Source organism: Microcaecilia unicolor, chromosome 6 (genome assembly GCF_901765095.1).
Source record: "Microcaecilia unicolor chromosome 6, aMicUni1.1, whole genome shotgun sequence".
NCBI classification, from domain to species: domain Eukaryota; kingdom Metazoa; phylum Chordata; class Amphibia; order Gymnophiona; family Siphonopidae; genus Microcaecilia; species Microcaecilia unicolor.
The window spans coordinates 263308849-263320916 of NC_044036.1; the positions used below are offsets into that span (position 1 = coordinate 263308849).

Below are 12068 nucleotides of genomic sequence, written 5' to 3' on the forward strand. Positions count from 1 at the left end.
AATGGTGAATCGAAGGAGCAGAGAGAAAGGGCAGACAGTGGATAGAAGGGAGTGAAAGAGCAGACAGTGGATGGAAGGGACAGAGATAGAGGGCAAATGCTGGAGGGAAAGGAGAGAGAGAGGGCAGATGGTGGATGGAAGGGGGAGAGAGAGATGGCAGACTGGGGCAGATGGTGGATGGAAGGGGCAGAAATAGAGGGCAGATGTGGATGGAAGGCACATTAGAGAGGGCAGACACTGGATGGCAGAGAGAGAGCGAAGACAGATGCTGGATGGAAGGAAGACGGTGAAAAGAAGATGAGGAAAGCAGAAACCAAAGACAACAAACTGTAAATATATATTTTTATTATTTTGCTTTAGGATATAGTATTTTAGCTGTGTTAATAAATGTTTATAAATAGAACATGTAAATAAGGTAATCTTTTTATTGGACTAATTTTAATACATTTTGACTTAACTTTCAGAGAACAAAACCCCCTTCCTCAGATCAGGATAGGATACTGTAACAGCACTATACTGTATTGACCTGAGGAAGGAGATTTTGGCCTCTGGAAGTTAAATGTATTAGTCTAATAAAATGGTATTATTTTATTTTCTGTATTTGCTTTATTTCTATTTGTTAATTTGTAAAGTGGTGATTGGTATTTGTTAGTTTTTTCAAATTTACATCTGCTGTCTTTATATTTTGCACAGTTCTAGGAGACATTTTCTGTTTCTGTGGCGTTGCATTGTATGCAGAGTCTGGCATTGGGGGTTCAGTTTAATTTTTGTCTAAATAGAAAGTTTATGATTACTTATTCTATAGTGGATTAGGGTGTATCTGTGTTTGTGAAAAAGACATGGCTTTCAGTTGGCATTGACTGTGCAGGATCGACGATCTGTACTATTCTGTCTGGTTTCGTTTTACAATAGGTGAATTGATGTTCTAGTGCTCACTGTAGTGCTTAAGATGCTTTCCTTTTCCTTGTGTGACTCATAGAAACGACTGCTTATGCTATGGTAAAATTGCTCTATAGGTCGTGTTTTGTATTCTCGGTATGCCTAGTACTGGATTTGGGGGGGGGGGGGGTGTTAAAAAAATGACCGGCCCCGGGTGTCAACTACCCTAGCTACGCCACTGCTGCCGACGTCTCCCTTCCCTTGCACTCGTTGGTTCCCTCAGTGTCCCGCCTTCTTCTGACGTCAGAAGAAGGCGGACACTGAGGGAACCAAGAGCGCAAAGGGAAGGGAGATGTCGGCAGCGCTCCGCTTTCACTGACGCTGCTGCGACCAGAAGTAAAAGATTTAAAGGCCCCAGGGCGCGGAGGGAAGGGCAGAGAGGCATGGATGGGAGGGCAGGGCCCAGGGAGAGGACAAATTGCTGGAAGGGGAGGGGAGAGAGGATTGCTGGCTATGGATGGAGGAGGGAAGTGCAGAGAGGGACAAGGATGGACATGGGGGCCCAGGGAGAGGACAAATTGCTGGAAATGGAGGGGAGGGGAGAGAGGAGGATTGCTGGCTATGGATGGAGGAGGGAAGGGCAGAGAGGGACAAGAATGGACATGGATGGGAGGGCAGGACCCAGGGAGAGAGGAGAAATTGCTGGAAATGGATATAGAGCAAGAAATGAAGAAGAAAGGAGAAAAGTAAAGAAATAAATGGAAAGGAAGCCCTGGAAATGGAGTTAAGAGGACAGATAGCAGCAGAATCAGATACTGGACCAGCATGATTGAAAAAAGAAAGTCACCAGACAACAAAGGTAGAAAAAAAATCATTTTATTTTCATTTTAGCATTTGGAATATGTCCACTTTGAGAATTTACATCTGCTATCTTATTTTGCAATGTATACCAATTTGTTTCTAAGAATATTGCTGACAATTCCTTTCAGTGTGGCAAGTGGTGAGCGATCATTTTCATGGGGGGGGGGCGTGATCATTTTCACGGGGGGGGGGGGGGGGGGGGGGGGCGCCAATTGATAGTCTGCAGGGGGGCGCCAGAGACCCTAGGCACGGCCCTGGCATTAGGGGCTTATAGCCCATTTAGTTATGTTTAAGTAAAAGAGATCTGAATGAAAATAAATATTTATTTTGATTTTGATTTGTACACTTGTCCCTGAAACATGCCTAAAAACAGAATAATCCATTTGTGTATCTAAAATGTAAGCGTCTACATAACAGAAAAGGTGAAGATGTGATTCCATGTGCCCCAATGAAAGGAGAGTTTAATCTTAGTTCCATTTAATTGCAGTCTATTCCATTTTTATAACACAAGACTTCTCAATGCAGATTACAACAATATTTAAAATGAACCAGTCAGGAAACTGGATATCCTCACTGAAATTTGGCCATTTGTATTTGTATAGAACAGTGTAGAAAAATTAGCACAAAATACAGAGTTTATAACTGCTGTTTCTACTAGCTACAATAATTTTTAAAGGTGTTTTAGTGATATTCAATTTTTTATTTCACAATAGTTATATCTACATAACATATGGGAAGCTTTTGTAATAAATTAAAAAGCTGTCAAATAAGTAGAAAAAGAAAAACAATTCTTTTGTTTTCCACCTTTTAAGGCAATGCCTATCCAACTGGATCAGGTTTAGACTTTTTACAGATGGACCACGCAATTTCTAATAATCTTTTGCTATTGTTTCGGGTAAACTAAAACGGCGGCAAGCTCCGCCTACTGGCTTCAGCCCGTATAATGGACTAGATAGGAACGCCCCCTCTCCTGTTTTGTTCAACCTCCTTAGAAGCCCTGCCGCTGCTGTGTTACGCTCTCCTCTGACGGAACTTCCTGTTTCCGGCAATTCGGGATGAAGAGGGAGAGAGGTAAGGAATGGATGTGTGGCTGTGTAGTGTATCATAGGGGACTGTCACGGAGAAGAAAAGCTGTGAGATTGCTAGTGGGCGACCTCACAGTCAGGTATGAGTTTGATGATTGGGGGGGGGGGGGGGGGTGCTTGAGGAACAGGTGCCATATCGCGGTCAAGGAGGAGAGTGGAGGATAGAGGGAGAGATGGCAGATCATGCGGAGGGGAGGCCGATCCCAGTTCGTGTGAGGATAGGTGCTCGGCTTGTGGGAGTGTGACTTGGTATCTTTGGATAGGGCAGGGGACGGTCACGGGGCACCGGAGAAGAAAAGCTGGGGGATTGCTAGTGTGCGACAGAGTGAAGTTTATGAGTTTGATCGGGGGAGGTGGGGTGCTTGAGGGACAGGTGCCCCATCGCGGGCAAGGAGAAGAGTGGAAGATAGAGGGAGAGATGGTAGATGATACGGAGGGGAGGCCGGTCCCAAAGCGTGTAAATTGGTATATTTGCAAATGTGCTTCTGCTAAAATATATTTTTAGAATTTTTTGAGGGGGTATGTTGTGGGGGGGGGGGGGGGGGAGGGGGTGCAGAGAGTAATTGTTTCTGTGTCCAGAGCAGCTACATGAATGCCTGCTAAATGGTTAGCATACCAATAGCACATAAGCCCATACTGCCTACAGAATTGGTGGTGGAGGTAAGTGCACATAACCCAAACTTTTTTTCTTAATGGCAACATTAACACATTAAAAAATAGAAAAAGGACATTTTTATAGCTGTGATAAAAATGGATTTAGTGCATGGGAAAAATCTGCACAATGGTACTTTTTACCACAGCTTAGTAAAAGGACCCCTTTGTTTTTTAATTGTCTTGAAAGAAAACTAGGTTACGGTTCCCAAACTGCACCACGGCACCCTGGTGCGCCTCAGCGAACTCTCGGGGGTGCTGCGGCAAATCCTGACTTCCCTTCTACCCACAATCCAGCATTGCTCCCTTCTTTCCCTTCCCGCAGGTCCAGAATTTGCCACTTCCTCCTCCTTCCCCCGCTGCTGTGCTTGCAGCTTATGTTTTTGGGCCGTCCACAATTCATACAGGCACTGCAGGGACTTCCCTCTGCTGCGTCCGGCCCTTGCACCAAGAAGTTGCATCAAAGAGGGAGCCTCTTTCTAAAGGGTGGGCAGCACCTTAACCAGGGTAGAACGAGGTTTTAATTTAACTGGATCTTGGGGGGAATACCAGCAATCATTCAGGAGTACATGGTTCAGAATAAGGCATCTTGAAAAAAAGTACTGCAACATGCTGGAATTAGAATATACTGATAGATTATTATAAAAGCTGAAGTAGCACAATAATATTATAATGATTCTAGATTTTTCCTATTAATTGGCATGCAGCTTGAAAATAAATACAAAAAACATACTTTATATAGTCTGTATGTGAATGCCAGAAGTCTAAAAAAATAAGATTGGAGAACGTATGGCTCTTAATGAAGATGTAGATATAGTTATCTCAGAGATAACGGATACCAGGGTACAAAGTTTATAGAAGTGGTGGTAGATCAAAATGGTGGAGAAGAGACAGTATGTTAAAGACAGCATAGAATCAAACAAAAGTCTTGCAGGAAATAAAATGCATTTTTTATGGCTAGAAATTGCGTGCATGAGTGAGGAGTATAGTGGTGGGGGGTATACTATTGTCCACCTGGACAAGATGAAGAGAGAGACTGAAAACTGCTAACAGGAATTAGGAGTTCTAACAAATGTGATAACACAATAATGAAGGGAGATTTCCAGTTACCTCAATATTATCAAGACATGATAAGAAGTCAACGTTTATATGCCATAAATGACTGCTTTTTGGAGCAGCTATTCATTGAACCAATGGGAGAAGAAACTACCTTACTGGAATATAGGGCCTCATGCAAGGGGTAATAATAGTGGGACCGCATAGCAATAGTGACCAAAATGTGTTAAAATTTCTCATAACTGGAAGGAAGATGCCATAGAAAACTACTGCTGTATCATTTTTTCTGGAAGATTATAACAAGATGAGAAATTAAGAAAAAAAAGCAGTTGCTAGTCAAAAGTTTCTATTAGTCATGGACAGTATTTTGGAAGCCAGATAAAATATTTCATACCTCAAAAAAGTAAAAAGACCACCAAAGGGTCCTTTTACAAAGTTGCATTAAGCAGCTAACATGGTGTTACCATAAGACTGCCTCTTCTTCAGCTTGGAAATGATGACTGAGAGCCTGATGCACAGAACTCCGGTGCTGTAAGGAACAGCGCCAGGGAAACACCCGCTCTTTAACGAGTCAGAATTACCAACCAACCAATGCTCAACACTAATAGTATGTAAATTATGTGCACACTGTTAGTGTTGTGCAGTAGGCACAACTCTTGTGCATATGGCTAGTAAGTGGACTCTTCTGACCACCCCCAACCAAAAAACATCCCTGGTGGTCCAGTGGACCCAAGCCCCCCCCCCCTACTCCTAGACAGTGGTTCCCAAACCTAGTCCTGGAGGCATCCCAGCCAGTCAGGTTTTCAGGATATCCACAATGAATATTCATGAAAGAGGTTTGTATGCACTGCCTCCACTGCATTCAAATCTCTTTCATGAATATTCATTGTGGATATTCTGAAAACCTAACTGACTGGGATGCCTCCAGGACCAGGTTTGGGAGCCTCTGCCTTAACAAAAACCCCTGGTGGTTCAGTGGTCCCCTTCCCGACCCACCCCCACCCCCCAACTAGTCTAAATAAAACGTTTCAAACCTGGTTTGCTTTGACCATCGGGGCCTGAGAGAGGATGTGATAAAAAATTTTTAAATTGTGCATGGGGTGTAATGGTTGAATAGGGGATTGGTTGTTTAACCTTTTAAGCACTAAGGTGAGGATTCTATATAAGGCGCCTAACAAATCCACATGGAAAACATTTCCACTTAAATGTATTCTATAATCGGAGCCTAGTTTAGGCGCTGTATATAGAATAAGCGTCGTTGCTATCTCAGTACCTAAAACTACACGTGTCCATTTACAGTAACAGAAACATGGTGTAAATCCCAGCACGTAGATGTAGGCACACTGAGCCATATTTTATAATTACGCGTGTAAATTTTGGAATACCCACCAAACGCCCATTTCCCTGCCTATAACCATGCCCTTTTTTTGCCTGCACGCATTAAAATTTAGGTGCAGTGCAATATAGAATACGCTTAGCGATTTGTGCAGATAAACTGTTGTCAGTTAGTGCTCATTATTGCTTAAGTGCTATTAACACTGATTGGCTTGTTAAACCAGTTAAATTACGCACACTGTTAAGAATCTGCTTGGATTTTGGCACGTAACGCTAGGCGCACTGTATAGAATCCACGGGTAAATGGATATTCCATGAAACTGAAGTCCAGCAGACTTAAAACAAATTGTACAAGTATTTTTTTTTCATGCAGTGCATAATTAAGCATTCATTCTGTTGCCAGAAGATGTGGTCAAGGCAGTTAGTATAGTGGCTCAAAAGAAGTTTGAACAAGTTCCCATAGGAAAAGTCCATAAAACATTATTAGGGTGACTTGGGAAAGCCATTGCTTATCCCCTGTATATCAAATTTCTTTTCTTTTTGGGATTTGCAGGATATTGTGACCCAGCCTGGACACTGTTGATGACAGAATACTGGGCTTTTCTTGCATTTTTAAAAAAATAAAATGATCAAAAAGTTTTGTTTCTGAAAATAAGACCATCAGGTTGCCAGTAGACTCTGAAACTGAATTTAGAAGCATCTGCCCTTCAATTAATGAATAATGTTTGAAAAGTAGCCTGTTAATCTTGATAAAATGAGAGAGTTTGCCAAATGGTGGAAGAAAAGATGTGGGTGTTATGGCATGCCATAGATGTACACAATGTTCTATGTACTCTTGGACTACAGTAGTTTTTCTTTATTCCTTTTTTTTTCCCTTTTGTTGCAGGTGCTCTGAGACAACCTTTAAAATGCAAATGACTTCAGAAAACTTAAGGAACTGAGTTTAGGATGACTCCCTTTTTTGGTTGAACAAACTACATCGGACAAGAAACAAAATATGTCTTAAAAGGTGCCCTGCTTGGACTGTAACTTGCATAATTTTTTCACTTGCTTGTCTACAAATATCAGATTTGTATATACAATATTTCCCTTACTAATTCTGAGCAATTAGATACTAGTGGTGAAAACTCATTAAGGTTACAGATTAATTGAACTTTGCTTCAGTTCTCCTAGAAACAGATATGGGTCCACACCCTGACATTTTCTGTTTTCAGTTTGACAGCTATGGGGACTCCATATTGAAAAATATGAATATTTTGCGGCAACAGAAACAGTTCTGTGATGTCGTTATTTATATTAACGAGGCTGAATTTCATGGCCATAAGGTTGTTCTAGCCTCTGGTTCTCTCTTCCTAAAGACCCAGTTCTTACTGAGTAAGTCAGTGGATATTAAAATCTCTACAGTGCAGAGTACTGAAATAGCAAAGCAGTTGCTGTTATCTTGTTACACTGGTGTCCTCTATGTTTCCAAGAAAGAATTGTTCAGTTATCTTTCTGTGGCAAGCTATCTTGAAATGGATCATGTGGTCAAACGATGCAAACAAGTCCTGTCAATGAACCTTAAGGATAATAGCCTTGCACGAAGCCATGACCCAAACAGAGCTCAGACTTTCTCCAGGCCTCAAGTGTTAGGCAGAGGGTTTGAAAGGGCTGGGAAACCAGCTTTTAAAAAAGATCCAGAAAATAAAGATCTCTGTAGAATCGCTGTCCAAGAGCTCGATATTCAGATTGTCAAAGTGGAAGATGAGCAGTGTTTTCCATTAGAGACGGATGGTCCTGGAGAACAAAGCTATTCCCAGTTATCTGAACCACAGCAGAGTGGCAGCATTTTGACTGCTGCTGGCAAAGATTTGGGGCACAGCTTTCAAGGTTCCAGTGGTGACATGGAGGTGGTAAGTAATGTCAACTTCATTGTTGCTGCCAAGGAATTTGAAATTCAGAATCTGAGCCTCTCCCAGGGAAGCCCACATATGGCACAGGATATGGGATTCCATGGGCCCTACCAATGCACAAAGTGCTATAGAGTTTTCCATCGTATAGAAAACTTTGTCTGCCACATTAAGGCACATGACCTCTATGTGTGTTTGCGCTGTGGGAGGATCACTACTCAAAGAAGTAACCTTTCAAAGCATGTTAAAGTACATATGGGGATCAAGCCTTTCCAGTGCTCAATTTGCTCGAAAGCATTCACAAACAAGCGGAACTGGTTGGACCATTTTAACGTTCACAGTGGTGCAAGGCCACACCAATGTAAATATTGCCACATGAACTTTGCTTATAAGCCTGCTCTCTGTCGACACGTCAAAGATATGCACTGGAAAATAATTTCAGCAAAACCTTATACCACAGCCAACAAGCAAATAACAGTTGAGTAGTGTATAAAGCGATTAGTGACTTGCTTGTCCCTGCTGTCTAGATGCAGGCCACACAGAACCATTTTGCTGCAGTTTGAAAATGCAACAAGCATGAACTCTTGAATCTGAGGAATCTTACAGAAGGAGGACTGTCTTTGTAACTCATGATCTCGGTGAGCTAAACGAAAGAAAACTGAGCCCTTCTGCTCTACCCAGTTTAACGTGAAAAGCTAGTCAGAGCCATTGAAAAAACACATTCTTCCTCTCCCTCAAGACAGCAAAGGTTATTCACCTTGTTGACACTTCCCACTATGTTAAAGGACCCAGTGCCTCAACCTTTAGGAGTTTCAGACAAAACAATGGAACCACTAAATTCCAACATTTGAATGGTCGAGGACCTCTTGTAATCGACCCTTTTTGCCCACGCCTTAATTTAGTCTTAAGTAGGAAAGCAACGGACAATGCCATTCACAATTCCTCCTGGAGATCTTATCACTTCCTATATGGGTTGGTTTGTCACTTTCCCTTTCATTTGGCTCATAGATAATAGTGTACACAATGCTGCATGTTTGGGAAGGAGACTCTTAGATTTGTAAGTTAATGTCTAATACAAAATCAAATAAAGGATATGATAAACAACTACACAAGAAGATAAATAGAAGAAAGGAATGGTGATAGCTCCCAGCTTTTTACATGGATTTACACTGAGGTGTGATTCCCTTGGATATAGAAAGATGCACCCTTTCTCTCACCTGCCTCCCCCCCCCCCCCAACTTTACTCTTAAATATACTAGATTCTCAATTAGCTCCAGAGCATAAAGCAATGGTTTGCTTTAGCAAAAACACCATTCTGTTAAATGTGTTATTCTAATAGTAGATCCAGTTTATATGGTAATTTAAAAATACCCTTTTGCAGTACAAGACACGTGTAGTCTTTAGACATCCTATTTTAAACCAGAGCTTAAAATTAGTTTTGTTTCTTTCCCCAGTCTTTATTTGAGAATTACAGCTAATGACAAAGGGGGTAAGGAATGCCCTCCTGCAGGTGGTCAAGTTTGTATAGCCAACAGGAGATTGCTTTATTGATGATAAGGGCAAGGGATGGTTGTAACCAGAGCTAGAGTAGTGTAGACTGGGGCAGCTAGAATGACTTGGTCCAAATGAACCTTAACTGCTATCATTTACTGTAAGCTGGGCACTTATGTGATTTGTCTGCTAATTTTAGTATTCTGGGTTTTTTTTGTTTGTTTTGGGTTTTGATTTTATTTTTGTTTGTTTTTTATAGTGCTGTGCATAGATTATTCTGTTAATGGTTTTGCTTGAACATATGGAAATGTGATGTTTTGCAGTGTATATATGTTTAATAAACAGTTGAAAGAAGGCTTAAAGTTCAATTCTGCTTCATTCTTCTGGGCTGGGAAGCAGTCTTGCTGACATGAATTATGTAAAAGGCCAAATATTTTATTTTCCATGATTTTATATTCCATCCATCCAAAAAAACCTGTCCTTGGTGGATTAGTAGTAGCATATGTAACTGGAAACATAAGCAATCATCACACTACAAATAAGCTAAAAACATAATAAAAGCAGATCGCAGTAAAACTTCAGAAAGCTGACCTAAAAATAATGCTTTTGAATAGTTGCTTTGGTGAATTTATCCAGTTCTTTTTCAACACCAGGAAAATGTGATCATAGCTGCTGCCTTCTAACTGCTTTTTTAATGTCTTCCCTTGCAGCATACCATATCATATTGCTCTTAAAGTGCCCCACAACAAAAAACCTTTGCTATAATTTTTTTTTCTTTTTAGTTCAAACATTTTATTGACTTTTTATAACAAAATACAACTGAAGAGAACTATAGAAAACATTAAATATAAACAAAACATAGACTTTTACAAAGCCGTGCTACCGATATCTCGGTGAGGCAAATGAGAGAAAGCCCATTCAATTCCTATGGGCGGCTTCTCATTTGCCGCACGGAATCGCTAGTGTAGCTTTGTAAAAGAAGCCCTATGTTATTGTCAGAAGGGAAGAAATACTACAATCATAATTGGTTTGTTTTTCTGTTAATTACAATCATAATACCCTTTGATGAAAGAGTATATTAAATCGGTGAAAGATAAGTTTCAAAGGGTTTCCAAATCTTATAGATTTTATGGTATTGATTTTTTTCAGCAGCTTTTAAGTTCATATTTGTAGTTGAGACAAAATGTATGCCACCAAATGATATCATTCTGAGTTGTGGCAGTCTTCCAACAAACAAGAATATTTTGGATTGCAATTGCAATTAATATGTCAAAGATTGTAGTGTATCATCTAGTTGTAAAGAGAGATGTGGTGAATGTAGGATGATGATGGATAGTGAAATTGAATTTTTTATTTCTAGAATTTTTTGGACAGTTGACCATATATTTTGCCAGAAAGTATTAATACAAGAGCAGTCGATTATATGAGTTAAGGTGCCAGCAAAGACTGGTACTGGTGTGTTCGCCCTTCACTTTCTAACTGGAGTCCATATTGGCCTATGGGCTAAAAAATATAGAGATTAGGATAGGCTAACTGGTTGTGTAGGTCTGTTGACTTTATACCAAAAGTGTTCCCAGTTTACAGTTTGATCAGTAATTTCCAGATCTTGTTCCCAGACTTTTGTAAGTCTAAGATGTACATGAAAAGAGAAATTATCGAGAATTGTGTAGATCGGTGAGACAAATTTGCCTTCCACTAATAATGTTTTACTTAGATCATAAATAGAAGAGGTTTCTTATAAGTTTGGAGCTCTGTTTTATTGTTTGTATAAGGTGCAGCCAATTAAAGTATTGATTTTTAGGTAATTTTTATTTTTGCAAAAGCTCTGCAAATGAGTAAAAGATATGGTTAGAGCAAAGTTGTTTCAAAAACCAAATGCCAAAGGGGCCAAAATACAACTGAATGATCAATTTAAATTTGGGATTATACCCATCAGTTCTGCGAGTTGCAAGGCTGATTGTTGCTGCTTTCATTGGATTTTATCTCTATTGTGTGTATGTGCCCTTTGGGACCGCAATAGCTGTTTTAGCCCCTGACGCAGCCTCTAGTGAGGCAAAACATGGCCATGTTGGGACATTTTACAGTGGCACAAATAAAGCCTTTTTATCATATTAGACGCGTGCTGTGCGCTTCTTTGGACTGCCAAAAACAAAATGTCCGTGCGGTAAGAAAACTCTTACCCATTAAGGTGGTGGTAAGGGCTCCCGTGGTATCGGTGGGGGCTGTTTCCCATGCCCAGGGCCCTTTTTACCACAGCGGGTAAAAAGCCCCAAAAGCAAAATAGCCATGCGGTAAGAAAACGCTTACCCATTGAGGTGTTGGTAACAGCTCCCACGGTAACTGGGCAGTGTGCAGCAATGCCGGGTTCCCACCAAGCTAACCATTTCGGGGGGGGGGGGGGATCCCCTGGAAATGGCAGGCGTTCAACCCGGAACTACTGCCGGCTGCCACGTTGTGCCGGCAGTAGTCCCAGAATAGCGTGTGGTAAGCCCACGTTGGGCTTAATGCTGCTTTGTAAAAGGGCCCCTGAGTGTTTAATAGTTTACAATATATGACCTTGAGAGGTATTATACAAGTTGGTAGTAAATGTAAAGTAAGTGGAGACATTTTCTGTTTAAGTTGCAACCATATAAATTTTTATTCTTGAGACGCATCTGATGTTAAACAAACAGAGTAGGGCAGGGACGGTACTTCCAAAAAACCAAGAGGAAGATTTAGGAGTAAGTAATCAATGATGTTTATTGAGAATACACTGAAAGGACTCAACACAATGGCTGTGTTTCGGCACCTGCCTCAGGAATCTAAAAAATACACATAAATA

The 12068-nt window shown here is 40.8% G+C and overlaps 1 protein-coding gene across 1 annotated transcript; it reads left to right on the forward strand.

The window, feature by feature from the left end:
• Nucleotides 1-2736: 2736 nt before the first annotated feature.
• Nucleotides 2737-9609, forward strand: LOC115472851 (zinc finger and BTB domain-containing protein 26-like). The gene is made up of 2 exons (XM_030207319.1): nt 2737-2811; nt 6754-9609. Exon 2 carries the CDS (start codon nt 7049-7051, stop codon nt 8240-8242), a length of 1194 nt encoding a protein of 397 aa, XP_030063179.1. The 5' UTR covers nt 2737-2811; nt 6754-7048; the 3' UTR covers nt 8243-9609.
• The last annotated feature ends 2459 nt before the right edge of the window (nt 9610-12068 follow it).